Source organism: Hyaena hyaena, unplaced genomic scaffold, assembly GCF_003009895.1.
Source record: "Hyaena hyaena isolate Hyena2069 unplaced genomic scaffold, ASM300989v1 scaffold_729, whole genome shotgun sequence".
Taxonomy (NCBI): domain Eukaryota; kingdom Metazoa; phylum Chordata; class Mammalia; order Carnivora; family Hyaenidae; genus Hyaena; species Hyaena hyaena.
In genome coordinates, this window is record NW_024081361.1 from 702,840 (window position 1) to 716,560 (window position 13,721).

The 13,721-nt window shown below is 44.4% G+C and overlaps 2 protein-coding genes and 1 non-coding gene across 4 annotated transcripts in view; 2 read left to right on the top strand and 1 right to left on the bottom strand.

Moving 5' to 3' along the window:
- Window positions 1–6,132, bottom strand: part of INO80D (INO80 complex subunit D) — a 63,621-nt gene extending 57,489 nt beyond the window's left edge. The window contains exon 1 of one of the 2 annotated variants that reach the window (XM_039218014.1): window positions 5,921–6,132. The gene's annotated coding sequence lies outside the window, so the exon portion shown is untranslated. The remainder of the gene's footprint in view (window positions 1–5,920) is intronic. The other variant, XM_039218015.1, reaches the window with a different exon arrangement.
- Window positions 1,456–8,151, top strand: LOC120220823 (basic proline-rich protein-like). The gene is made up of 5 exons (XM_039218011.1): window positions 1,456–1,487; window positions 4,717–4,924; window positions 5,490–5,973; window positions 6,129–6,685; window positions 6,769–8,151. Exons 1-4 carry the CDS (start codon window positions 1,456–1,458, stop codon window positions 6,281–6,283), a joined length of 879 nt encoding a protein of 292 aa, XP_039073942.1. The 3' UTR covers window positions 6,284–6,685; window positions 6,769–8,151.
- Window positions 8,142–8,214, top strand: TRNAR-CCU. The gene has a single exon. It is a non-coding gene; the product is annotated as a tRNA-Arg (tRNA).
- Window positions 8,215–13,721: the final 5,507 nt, after the last annotated feature.

Below are 13,721 nucleotides of genomic sequence, written 5' to 3' on the forward strand. Positions count from 1 at the left end.
TCAGTACAGAGCCTGATGCGGGGCTGGAACCCACAAACCATGAGATCATGACCTGAGCCGAAGTGGGACGCTTAACCAACTGAGCCACCCAGGCGCCCCAAGACTCTTATTCTTATTTTGTAGGGATGCAAGCTGAAATACCTAACTGGGCCACAGGGGTGGGACAGGGACAGACTTTGGCTCATCTAAAGGTAGCTGACTCAAACCAGTTCTAGCAAGTTGCTGTGATATAAAAAAAGAAAAGAGAGAGAGAGGGAAAGGAAGGAAGGAAGGAAGGAAGGAAGGAAGGAAGGAAGGAAGGAAGGAAGGAAGGAAGGAAGGAAGGAAGGAAGGAGGATAAATGCAGACCCAAGGTTTCTAAATCTTAGCAATTTTTCAAAAGGTAAATATCCAGATTTCTCATTAAACTGTTAAAATAGAGATGCGTGATCTGGTGCAAGTTACTTTATCAATCGGTTTCTTCATCTATGAAATAGCAGTGACAAAGTCACAAATTTTATATATATAAAGTGAATCAAACAAAACATTTCTACAGCCCATCTTATCTTCCGCTCTACATCTACCCCAAGACTACAGATTATGATCCCAAGTTGCAAACCACATGTAAATTGTAACCATGCATAAATGCATTCTTCTGGAGAAGAATCCAGAGTTCATCCGATTCCCCCAAAAGATTAAGAACCAGAGTAAGCCAAATGTTTCTGCTTCTACAGCTTCAGCTGTCCTCTCCACAGCATGACCCCCAAACTGACATCTGGCCAACCTATGCAGACCACTTTACCTCTGTGACCAGCCTTTCCACTGACTTGTCTCCATCTCCACTGTCACTGCCAATGCCTCAGTTCAAACCTTCCATCTCTTCTCAGCAGCTGCCTCTCTGGTCTATTCCAGTCTTGCCCTCCTTCAGTTCAATCTTTGTGTAACTCAGATCCTCTAAGACACAAATAATTTATTTGGCCAGAGCCCTTCAAGGTCTGCTCACAAATGTAAAAGGAATCCAAATTCTGGAGCCCATCACTTAAACTCCCCAGGACCTGGAGAGCTGACCTCTCCCCCTCCCACTATTTATTCCTATTCCTACAACTCCTACAATTTGCAACACAGAACACTCTTTTGTCCTCAGGCATTTATTCGTACCAGTAGGTCCCACCTCTCGGAATGCCTTTCTAACTCCTCCCATTCACTTAGGGCAGAAACCCTAAAAGTCTAGAACGCCTGGAAAGTCCTTCTTTTCTTTAAGGCTTACCCCTAGGCCAGAATAAATAGGTTCTCTTCCTCCAGGCTAATCTATCCCTTATCATTCAATGCTGTAAATGTCAGCCTCGCCCTCCCCCCAACTAGACTAAAAACTCCTCAAGGGCAGAGAATGTGTCTCCGTATTACAAGGCCACAGTGACCAAGAGGAAACTAATCCAGTAAATGAATGAAACAGCGTGGGTTCTGGTAACTCCCACCATGGCCCCAGGTAAACCTCCCAGGGTCCCAAGGTGAGCCCACCAAAGTCACAGACTTCCTCACAGCTCTGCAGCACACACACCAGCAGGCAGATAACTATAAGGCTTCCAAAGGAGCAGCTAGAAGTAAAGCGAACCCCCTTTCCTTGCCTACTGGTGCACTTACCAGTCCTTTACATCTGCCAACTCACAGAATCCAACAGCTAGACCACCATCAAGCCGCTGCAACTTCTATGAACATACTGCTAACTTGCCAGTGGCACAAAAACTTATTTCCCCCGTGAAGGTAATTATAATATTCTATCCATACTCAAATACAGTATTAGCATTAAATTCTTAGTAATACATACGGAGCCAAGAACTTATTGGTGTTGAAAACACATCCATAACCTGAAAAATCTTTAGAGAAAAATATTATATGGAAGTCACGCACCAGGCACCATTCTAAAAACTAAGCGAAATTCCTCATTCATTCAACTGTCATGGCAACCCTATGATAAAGGCATTATTGTCAGCCCTTTGCACAGATGAAGAAACCGAGACTTAACGAAATTAAGTAGTTGGTCCAAGTCATGAGAGATTCCAGGCCAGTCTGAGGTCAGAGCCCAAACACTTAACCAACACAAACTCCATCTCCACGCTCTTTAACACTGTTAAATGCAAGATCCTGAGACTGAGCTGCGTGCACATCCAATCACACAAGGAGAGAAAACACAACCAAAAATGTTAACAGTGGTTATACCTCCTGAGCGTGACAGATTGGGCTGAGTGGGATGAATGTGAGCCTGTATAACTTGTAGTCAGGAAAAAGCAAACAAATAAAAGAAATGGTATTTACATGGTTTTAATTTAAAAAAAAAAAAAAAAAAAGGTTAAGGTGGGTTAGAATAGTTAATGAGCACCTACCAAGAGCCAAGCACATGGGCCATCTCATCTAATCCTTACATCAAAAAATGTTCCATTTCCATTTTACAGATAAAGAAACTCTACATTAAGTAACCCTCCCAGTGGAAGAGCTGGGATCAGAACCCAACACCCAGTCCAAATGTGTCTGACGGCAGGATACCACACTACAAATAAAATTGAACCAAAAAGCTGTTTAAAAACCAATCACGTTCTGGGAAAGAATCAGAACCAAGTAGCCTGGCATAATAAGTGCAAGGTGGAAAAGAACGAGGCCTAAGGTTTTAACGCTAAGCTTTAGTCAATAGTTATCTCTGAAAGTGTCTCAAAAGAGCCAGAGGCAGTGTCTAAAACTAGCCATTACAGTGAGGACTCTGGGACAGACCTGTACCAGATGTAGTGGGAAGGAGATTCCATTCCTGTTTGTTTTGCAAAGCAGAGTGGTATTAGCATAAGTTAAATGGACTTAAATGTGACTCCATTGTATACTCTGCAGAGTATCTGCTTTGGGGACAATTTGCTGCCTCCAACCCAGACTCACCCATTCATCTATTGTTTACAAGTTACCAGGTGTGGGAGGGGGGAGGAGGGGGGAGGAGGGGAGAGGGGTGTTAGAAGTCTGAGACTGTTGCTAACTGTACTCAGATATAAGTGACCTCTCATTACCCAGAACTACTGATCCAAACCTGGACAGTGAGAGCTACTAACCCCTGGGGAACAGCTCAGGTAAGAATGAATAGATCAGCATTTTTTTTGAGATACCATGTTTGAGTGCTCCGACTTCAAAATCTTAAAGCCTTTCATATAAACTAAGATCTCATTTCTCCAAAATTGTAGTAATAGGATTTCTTGAGGAACATAGCTGGGGTGAGGGCATGCAAATTTCCTTGTACAGTCTTTCAGAGGAAATAAAACGTGATTATTTCACACTTAAAAGTTACAATCAGCATCTTCTTTTGAAACTGAATATTTAATAGTGAAACATACATTACCTTAGCAATCTAAAATTAATTCAATATTTGCCCTGAAAGTCTTATTAGTTTCAAGTAAAATATAACTTTTAAAATTACCAAATCCTCCATTCCTTCAGGACTAGAGTAGCCCATGAGGCAATTAGATTAGGAAATTTCTATAGGTTTGGGACAGAGTGGGAACAAGTAAACACTCTGGGATTTGTACATACACAGTTTTGGAAAGCCTGCGTATGTGAGAAGTCGGTAATATATTTAAAGATAACAAATTATGGGGCAAAGAGGTTTTTTTTTTTTAATCCTAAAATGTTCTAGGAAAAGAGTATCACTGAACGATTTCTTCCATCCAACATGCTCTAAAAATAAGGGCCAGCTAAAATACAAGTAACAATTCTGGGTACACAAGTACATGAGAACGTCCAAGTCAATAAGCAATTTCGATTAATCGATAACGTTGAACAACCATTAAATGTAATTTGCATTTCTGTATGAAATCCATACCTCAAATATCAAGCTTTCCTTAAGTAAAATGCTAACTGGCTGGATATCTATCACTGTGGGGAAACAGAAGGAGTTTATTTTAGGCAGACAAAAGGAAAAGACAGACAGGTAAGAATCACAGGAGCAGTCTCACTTCCACCCCGACAGAAGTCAGACCAGGTCATGGGTCATCCATAGCTCTCAAGTGCCAGCTTCGCACTAGGTAACGGTGCTGGGGGCGGGGGGCGCGTGTGGTTAGAATGTGGAACACCTCTGTGAACTACAGCCAGACACCGGGTGGGACACACACACAGACACACACCATAATGGCCTAGGGCCGCTAAAAAAAGAAGGGAGGGAAAAAAAAAAAGAACAAAAAAGAGGAAAACTAACTTGCAAACTGGCCCACACCAGGGGCTGGTCGCGGGGGCAGGGGACATTCACATTTCCACTTCCATCCTAGACAACAACCAGAAAGTGGTTAAGGGTAGCCACAGGAAACATCCCAACCCTGAAAACCAGTAAATCTAGATCTGGAAATTTAAGCTCTTTACTTTTTTTTTTTTTTTTTTTTTTTGCAACTTTCAAAGCTTGAGGCACCAAAATAAAACTAAAATTGAATCCGTTTAAACACAGAAAAAAAAAAATTACCAAAACCACAGTGTCAGCTATGCTCAGTTCCCGGAGGGCTCTTCCACAGACCCCTCTGAATTGTGGTAATACCAAGTTTCCTTAAAAATCCCCATTTTTCGATGTCTAGGGTCGGACATAAGAATATCACATCAATCCAAGTAGTTATTGTCTGAATAAATAACTCCTCCTTAAACTGTAGACTTGGTTTCGGGAGCTGCCCTGCCCACCTCCTCTCCCTCCTAATTTTTAATGCTTCCGAGCGTTCTGACAACCAGGGTCTCCCCCTCGGGGTCCGATCGTGTGTCTGATTCACCAGCCACTGACCAAATAGGACGGGAAACTCCCACGTCTGGGGGCTGCTCCAGAAATCCAGCCCCCTCTAATGACAGTCTCCTCGCCGCTCCCTTCGTCTCTCCCCTCTGCGGGGACCGTCCAGGAAAGGGGGCTTGCGACCCAGAGGAGTTCGAGACGAAAGGAGGGCGGGTGCTTAATCTGAAATGAACACCCCCGGTTTCTGGAGTAAGGGCTAAAAAGGCGATCAGGAGAGCCTGCCCAGGAGAAATGCCACCTGAATTTACCTCCTCCTTTCCCACAGCAAAAGCCCAGTCACTAACTAATAAGCTAAGAAATATATCTGGAAAACTTTTCCAAAGGGGCCGAGAAGGCCCTCTCCCCAGCCTGGGGGCTCCTGGGGGAGCGGCTGGAGTTTGCGGCCCGGGAAGGGCTCGCCGGGGAGTGGGGTGGGGCGCGGGCGAGGGGTGCAGGGGCGGAGTACCTTCAATGGACAGGAACTGGCAAAGAGTTGCAAAATAGCCGAGTGCTCTCCCCCACGCCCTCGGGGGTCGCGGGCGCTAGGACCGGGGCTCCCCGAAAGGAGGGCAACCCCCCAATTCGGGCCTAAAAGGAAACTTTCCGGGCCGCGGCTGCACCTGACTCCTCACCGCCCCTCCACCCCACCCCACGCCCGCCAGGCCGCCCGCCCCGCCCCGGCCTGGCCGCCCGGAGCGCGGAGGGGGATAAATAAATTCAACTATTACCGGAATCGAAGGGGAGGGGGGGTCGTCTGCGAGAGACCAGGGGGAAGGGCCGGGCGGGTGCCCATTCCCCACTCCTAGGCCCTGACGCCCCTGTCCCGGCACCCCGGGCCTGCCGCCCCGCGGGGGAGCCTCCCGGCCGGCGCACGATCCGGCCCCGCAGCGCCGCCGTTCCGCCCGGAGGCCCCGGGGCAGCCGGAGGGGCGCGCGGAGGCCCGGGGTACCGGGGCAGGGCGCGGCCGCCGCGGGGCCCGCCGGCCCGAGGCCTAGCCGGCTCCCCCCCAACCCCCCGCCCGGGCCCACACCCCCACCCCGGCCCGCGCAGGCCGCGCCGCTCGCCCGGCTCGGGCCCCGGCTGGACCCCCCCCTCCCGCCCGTCCGCCCGTGGGCGCCCCCAGGCCCCGCGGCCCCCAGCCCCCGCCACCCCGGCGCCGGCCCCTCTCACCCTTTCATTCTCTGCCCGGGGCCTGACGCGGGCCGGCGGATCCCCGGCCTCACGTAAGCGCGCTCGCCGCCCGCCCTGCCTGCGCGGCCCTGCCCGCCGCCCTACGGGAGCCCGGGGATGTGGGCCGGGCCTGGGGCCGCCTCTGCTTACCTTTCAGCTGCTTTTTTTTTTTTCTCCTTCCCCCCTTTCCCCTCGGCCGGGCTGACAGATCAGAGTGAGAGGCGCTGGCAATGGACTAGGAAGCTCGGCTGCCGCTGCTACTGCTCCCCCCTGGGCTCCGGCGAGAGCCTTTCCCTGTCAAGCAAGAGGGGTGAGGATCATATTTTTATTTTGGAAACTAAAAAGTGCTCCCAGGGTCGGTGATTATTAAGGGGAAATCCCTGAATATACTCTCCAGCCAAGAAGGCAGGGCTGCCGGGGCTGCACAAGAAGAGGCAGCAGCCTCCTACAGCACCACTACAGGCACTGCGAGGACATAACACCAGAGAGCCGCTCCTCTGCCCTCCGAAACGACAACTTTCCTACCATCTTGGAGGCAGAGGAAAGGGGGGCCGGGGGGAAAAGTGCACCCGCTCCCGATAAAGTACAAATTTCGACTTCTCCTCTCCGGAAGAAAGTCCATACGGGCCGTCTACACTGGCGCCTGGGGGCAAACGCAGGGAAGAAACTGGGGGTGCTTGAGAAACCTTTTCATTTGCACCTCGGGGGAAAAATGTTTCTGCATCTTCTGATGGAAAGAAATCTTTACAAGACACAGGTTTTCCGGTGATTATTGTTTTCTATTTCCTATGTGATTTTTTTTTTCCAGGTTGGTGGCAGTGGTATTTTAATTTTTTTTTTTTTTTCAGGCTAATAACGATTCTTCTCCATTGCGGATCCAAGTTCTGTGTCTGGTGGTCAGTTTATAAATGTGTACTTCAAGAGACTTCATAGCCACTGTATCTTTATTTGTCTATTGATATGTTTTTACCTGCATATTTGCAAGTCGCTTTACATATAAACATGTGCATTATATTTTCCACTCAAAACTGAGATTGCTGAAAGACATTGTTCAGGGATGTCTTTTGTCTCCTTTTCTCAAAGCCATGTAAATAAAATCTATTGACTGTCCAGAAAGGCATGATATGACTATTTATTTTTCACAGTACCAATGAAGGCAGAGATCACTGAGAGGTTAAATACAACTTAAGTATAACTGAGCACATTTCTGAGAATAATTCTCATTCTGTTATGGTCTACCCATGAAGAAGGGTTACTGTGAAACTGGAAACAGACTTGGAAAGATCGCTTTAGATTTTCTTTAACATTACTTATAGAGAAAATTCCTTATTATACCCAGATATTTGATTTCCTAATCAGAATCTTCAGGGTTTAGATCTTTGGTGCATCGCACATGTTGCTGTCCACTTTCTGTCTCACAGAATGGAAAAATGTGTGTTTTTGTTAGAGTTGATTGATATGTTGTTAGTTCATAACTTCCAATGTGCTGCCAGCTTGTATAAATCACTTTTAATATATTGCAGTGGTTGTCACGGATCTATTTTTTTTTTTTAATGACCAAAGCTTCCTAAATAAATGGGATCAAGGTTACAGAAAGCTGAGGTAGCAAAGAGATGAGGGAAGGGTGCCGCCCACTTGCAACAGTTCCCATGGACTCTTATTGGAGGAGAACAAATTACACAGCGATTTCTCTATTTTTGCGAAGAAAGAGAAGAATACCAGAAAATGATCACAGGGTCTTTTTGTAAGTTCTACAGGGAATGATGAACTGAATCTTGTACGAAAAGTTATGTTTCTGACACACGTTGGCCAACCTAGTGGGAACGCATTTGTGATATTAGTGCCTTGAATCAGCAGAATATTTCATTTCTCTCATTTAAAGTGTATCGCAAAGCATTTAGAAATAACTGAAGACTTCACTTTAAAATGTTTATTTCTTGAGATTCCAAATTTAGAAATTCCCTCAAGGTTAAAGTGAGTTCAGATAATGCATATATCAGATCATTATTATTTTCATGTTGACTCCCATCTTTGTCTTCTAAATCTGAATACAGTACCTGAATAATTTGGGTTTTCTTTTTGTGACCTTTTATTTTTCTCTGTAGTAGAAAAATCTGAAATCATTAAGGTGTAAAATTAACGGATTCTTACCATCTTGGAAACCTCAATTGTGAAGTTGTGTTCTATGTACAACTTTTAAAAAAAAAACATTTGGAGGGGCGCCTGGCTGGCTTAGTTGGTAGAGCATGTGACTCCTGATCTTGGGGTTGTAGGTTCGAGCCCCACGTTGGGTGTAGAGATTACTTAAAAAAAGAAAATCTTAAAAAAAAAAAAAAAATTTGGAGAGCAAACACATTGGTCATAACAAGAAAATTACTTCTCTTAATGTGGAACCCTAGTGGACTTGAAAAACGTGTTTTCGAACTTGTTCCTATATATGATGTAAACTTATAGGAATGCTTTACATTTTCAAGAAATTAAGATGTGTTTGCTTTAAGCTGACTGCACCCTTTTATGCAATCCCTCTTGTGACTCCAAACTTACTTGCGTGATAGGGATATGGGATATGGTGCATAATCTTAGCATCTCAATGTCTTTCTCTTTATAAAGCTTGACTTGTACATGGCTATAATCCATGATGTATCTACCAGCTGAGCTAAATAACCCAGACTTGGGGAATTACAGCTTAACAAAGAAAGAAATCTCACTACATTTGCAATATTGGTGAATTTAATTGGTCAGTGTTTCACGTGATAATTGAATTCATTTTAGGTGCTATGTCTTTCCAATTCCTAGATGCTGCAGGTGCAAACAGAATTACATAGTTAATCTTAAATAACCCTACTTTTGCTCAGTAAAATTCCCAATACTAACATTATTGAGAACCTAGTGCATTTTGGTAACCTTGCTGGACACTTGATGTATCTGCTCTCATTTAATACCCCCAAGAGCTCCAAACAGAGTTATTTTACCTTCTTTTCTCTCCTCCTCCTCCTTTTTCCTTTCTTCACTTAAATACTGTTGGGATAACTTCTTGGCCCTGAAACTTTCTAAAAAGATTTCAAATACTCCTTGTGCTCTAGAATTGCCTACCACAGCTCTATGTTCTATATCTGGAAATGCTAAATTCCTGCCATGTGCTCTGTGCCAAAACCAAATTTTGAGTAGCCAGCAATTGGAGTCCTCTTCATTAGTGACAAGTGGCCTGTTTCACCTTCGTGAGGTCTAGAAACTAAATCTATCCATTATGTTGAGGAATGCAAAAAAAATAAATATAGTTGTCAATTGAAATAGAACTGTGATTGAGAGACTTCCTCTTTTTTTTTTTAATGTTTTATTTATTTCTGAGAGAGAGAGAGGCAGCATGAGCAGGGGAGGGTCAGAGAGAGGGAGACACACAGAGTCCAAAGCAGGCTCCAGGCCCTGAGCTAGCTGTGAGCACAGAGCCCAATGTGGGACTCGAACTCATGAACCGTGAGATCCTGACCTGAGCCATAGTCGAACACCTAACCAACTGAGCCATCCAGGCGCTCCGAGAGACTTCCTCTTGATACTGAAAACTAACAGTATATGCTGTAAAGTACTAGCATAATTGGAAATGCTGCTGTTACCTGTGGTTGTAAAGTTATACTGTTTTATATAAAGATCTAGTTAATGGATGACAATGAACTGCATCTGTGAATGCCAGAGTTTTACCGTGTGTGATACCTGAAGCGGTAGTGTCTTTTAGTCTTTTATTCTTTTAATTTCAGAAGCCTTAATTTCACAAGCAGCTTGGCCTTTAGTTGAAATAGGAAATATTTTCCTTAATATTTTTACTATTAGAATCTTTAATTGATCTGTATTTTGGTATTAATGATTTTAATGTAAAAATTAACCACCTTATTGTGAACATTATATTGAAGTTAAGAAAATACCGCCTAGGGGCGCCTGGGTGGCTCAGTCAGTTAAGCATCCAACTTTGGCTCAGGTCATGATCGTGAGTTCGAGCCCCGTGCCAGGCTCTGTGCTGACAGCTCAGAGCCTGGAGCCTGCTTCAGACTCTGTGTCTCCCTCTCTCTCTGACCCTCCCCTGCTCATGCTCTGTCTCTCTCTGTCTCTCAAAAATAAATAAGTGTTAAAGAAAAAAAGAAAACAAAATACCGCCTATATCCTAAAAAGCTCTCATTCATAGATAGATTGTGTAGATTTCAAGGAAAAGAGTTATGCATGTTTGATATATTAGATATCTTTATGCGATAAACCATGCCTTTATTGGCAAATGTTTGCTGACAGAATCATTAAGTGTTTTAAAAGACATGGGCAGCAGACACGGTTATATAAATTACACACGGGAACTTTTTGGAGGGATAGGGCTATGGATATAAACCTTCTCTAATCATACAAATGTTTTTCCTGACATTTCTAAAAGCAGGTGCTACAGTCACATCAAGAGTCCCTAGCCAGTGTAAAAACTCCCAAGGAGGTGAAAAGGTAGGAGCGGGGTGTGTGGTGTGTGTACAGAGCCTAAAAGTCTTCAAAACCGTGCTGTGGTGATGGCCATAAACACAATTTTTTTTTCATTTTAAGCACTTCTGTTTTGGAAACATTTGTTGGTAATGTTTCTATCGAAAACAAAGATTTGGCTTTATGGTGGTTACCGTGTCCTGCAAGAAAGTGTTTCTGAGAGCAGCATATTTGGCAGACTTCCACCTCATAGCTTTAGATGAGATTGTTTTAGTATGACATTTCTGTAATATAGATTCAACTAGAGTCAAAGCACACATGATCAGGTAATCTCCAAGTTCTAACACCTAACCCAGGGGCACTGAGACATGATGCCAAACCAGAGATCAAGAAAAGTTGTTTGTTTTTTAATCCCCACAAGGGCCAAAAGATATCCTCCAGGAACCTGATGGTCACTGGCAGCAGCAGGGGCAAGACATGTCCCTGGTGCCCTGTCACCGCCGTATCGTGCTGTAGGCAGAAGAATGTAACAGCCCAGCTGTCTGCATTGATGCTTGGAGTTGAGCAGAATTATAAATGATGGGCAACCTTTGCTATGATTTCAAATCTGTCCCCAAAGTGGTGGTTAGCTAAAACATTGTAGTAAGAAGAGAAGTCCATAGAGCCCTCAGAATAACAAGCAAAGGTCAACACAAAGATTACAGTGTTCATTTCTGCTACATTCCTGGTTAAGGGAACTTTTGTAGACCCACTGGGAACTTAACCACTATTTCCATGGGAAAATAAATTCCTGGTTCCAAATAGCTCATCTACAGTGATGTTCTGGAAATGTCCGTTAATTAGTTTGGACTTGCTACACTGTAACATCTTTGTCATGTATTTGTTACAGACTGCCAGAATTCAATAGTAAGGTTGGGGGAAGGGGGTAAATTCTCTCTCTCAACTGAAGTAAGGAGTAACTTGGGCCACTTGGGCGGCTCAGTTGGTTAAGCAACCCTCTTGATTTCCGCTCAGGTCACGATCTCATGGTTTGTGGGATTGAGCCCCAGCTCAATGTCTGGATGCTACATGAGCTTACAAGTAGGTATTTGCTTTTTTTTTTTTTTTTTTTTACTTTCTTTTGAGAGAGAGAAGAAAGAGAGAGAATCCCAAGCAGGGTCTGTGCTGGCAGCCTGGAGCTCAGCACAGGGCTAGGTCACACAAACCCGTGAGATCATGACCTGAGCCAAAATCAAGAGTCGGTTGTTCGACCAACTGAGCCACCCAGGGGCCCCTGCATTTTGTTTTATTAAGGAAAACCAGAAAAAGGAAGAAATGAAGGGACGGATGTAGATAAGATTCTACTAAAAATTATCCAACCTCATCCCTCGATTAGGTCGTTGCTGTTTTGTTTTTAAATTTTTTTTAATGTTTTTATTTATTTCTGAGAGAGAGAGACAGCGTGAGCAGGGGAGAGGCAGAGAGAGAGGGAGACACAGAATCAGAAATGGGCTTCAGGAGCTGAGCTGGCTGTCAGCAGAGAGCCCGACATGGAGCTTGAACCCACGAACTGTGAGATCATGACCTAAGCCGAAGTCAGACGCTTAACTGAACCATCCACGTGCCCCAGGTTGTTGCTGTTTTTTGCCCCACACAGCAAGCCAGGGCCATTCTTGTCTTGATGCCTCTGTTCTGAGCACTGCAAGTTAAATCCTTGTTTTCTAGGTTTTTTGTTTTGTTTGTTGGTTATCTTCCACACGTGTTCCTCTGGCGCAAAGGGGCCTGATGTGGTTGGGAGGTCAGTCTTCAGTCAAGGCCATCTGGTTTACCACTGATCCTAGGCAAGCGACGTAACCCCGACGTAACCCCTCCGTTTCCTTGTCTGTCAAATTGAGGATTACAGAGTTGTGAGGATTGCCCGAGGCAGGGTTTCCAGCACATAGTAAGTGCTCTGTAAAGGTCAGCTGCTCTTTTTGATTGCTTCCCAATAAACACCTTACAAGCAGTGTGGCTCAAGGTCAGGGAGAACTGTTTTTGTTTTGGTTTTGTTTTGAAACACAACCAAGACAGTGGGCTTAGCACTAGACCCAAGTTGACCTCAACACGGAAAAAGATGAAAGGAGACTATGATTACGGTATACCCACTATCTGCATTAAAATATAAACAGTCCATTGATTTTTTTTCCCAGATAGTTTTGAATACCCAGATAAGTGACAGTCTGACATAAAGAATTTTAAGTTTATTGACAATACACTATTTAAAAAATAATAATAAAAATAAATAAACTTTAAAAAAGAATTTTAAGTTTAGTTGAAATTTTGGTGTCCGTCAGACTCAAAGTGTTAAGAAATATAAAATGGGGTACAGGAAGAGTACACACAGAACGCACAACAGGAGACTATGGGGGCCAGGTAACCCCTTCAGTAGCCATCCTAAAGAATGACAAACGCATGTAAATTTCAACATGAGGCACTGCAGAAGAAAGACTGCTGACAATGAATCGTAAAAAAGATTATGAAATAACTTCAAAAAGAGCCATCCCACAAAGGAGCTAGTAGATGTTTGACGTGTAACATTTCCAACTACCTGTTTTAGCACACAGGTATTGTTTTAAAATGCAAATACAGCGTTAGAACTGTGGGGTTTAGATCAGAAAACCATGTGTGAATCTCATAGCTAATATTTATTTACTAGCTATACAAACGGGCAAGTTCCCTAGACTCTCAGACCTCCATGCTCTCATTCTTTTTTTTTTTTTTTTTTCTGAGAGAGACAGCATGAGCAGGGGAGGGTCAGAGAGAGGGAGACACAGAATCTGAAGCAGTCTCCAGGCTCTGAGCTAGCTGTCAGCACAGAGCCCGACACGGGGCTCGAACCCACGAACCATGAGATCATGACCTGAGCCGAAGCCGGACGCTTAACCGACTGAGCCACCCAGGCGCCCCACAATGCTCTCATTCTTAACACCATTGCTTGAATAAGATGGCTTATATGACCATCTGTGGTATAATATCTGACACCTAACTGTCCGTTCCTATTTCTTTTCTCTGAATTCATAGTGACTGGCATCAAAGTAGGACTTTCATTAGAAAACTGAAAGGTGGGGTGCCTGGGTGGCTCAGTCAGTTAAGCGGCTGACTTCGGCTCGGGTCATGATCTTGTGGTTTGTGAGTTTAAGCCCCACGTCAGGTTCTGGGGTGACTGCTCGGATCCTGGAGACTGCTTCAGACACTGTGTCTTTCTCTCTCTAACCTCCCCGGCTCACGCTCTGTCTCTCAAAATAAATAAATGTTAAAAAAAAAATTAAAAGCAAAGAAAACAAAGGGGCCATGGGGCACCTGGGTCGCTTAGTATGTTAAGCTATCTTTGGCTCAG

Excerpts from the sequence above, each read along its gene's own strand:
- LOC120220823 (XM_039218011.1), top strand. The coding sequence starts at position 1,456 with ATGGCCCCAGGTAAACCTCCCAGGGTCCCAAG. Across the intron at positions 4,925-5,489 it reads TCGAGACGAAAGGAGGGCGG|GGGAGGGGGGGTCGTCTGCG; the intron begins GTGCTTAATCTG and ends CCGGAATCGAAG. Across the intron at positions 5,974-6,128 it reads CGGCGGATCCCCGGCCTCAC|ATCAGAGTGAGAGGCGCTGG; the intron begins GTAAGCGCGCTC and ends CCGGGCTGACAG.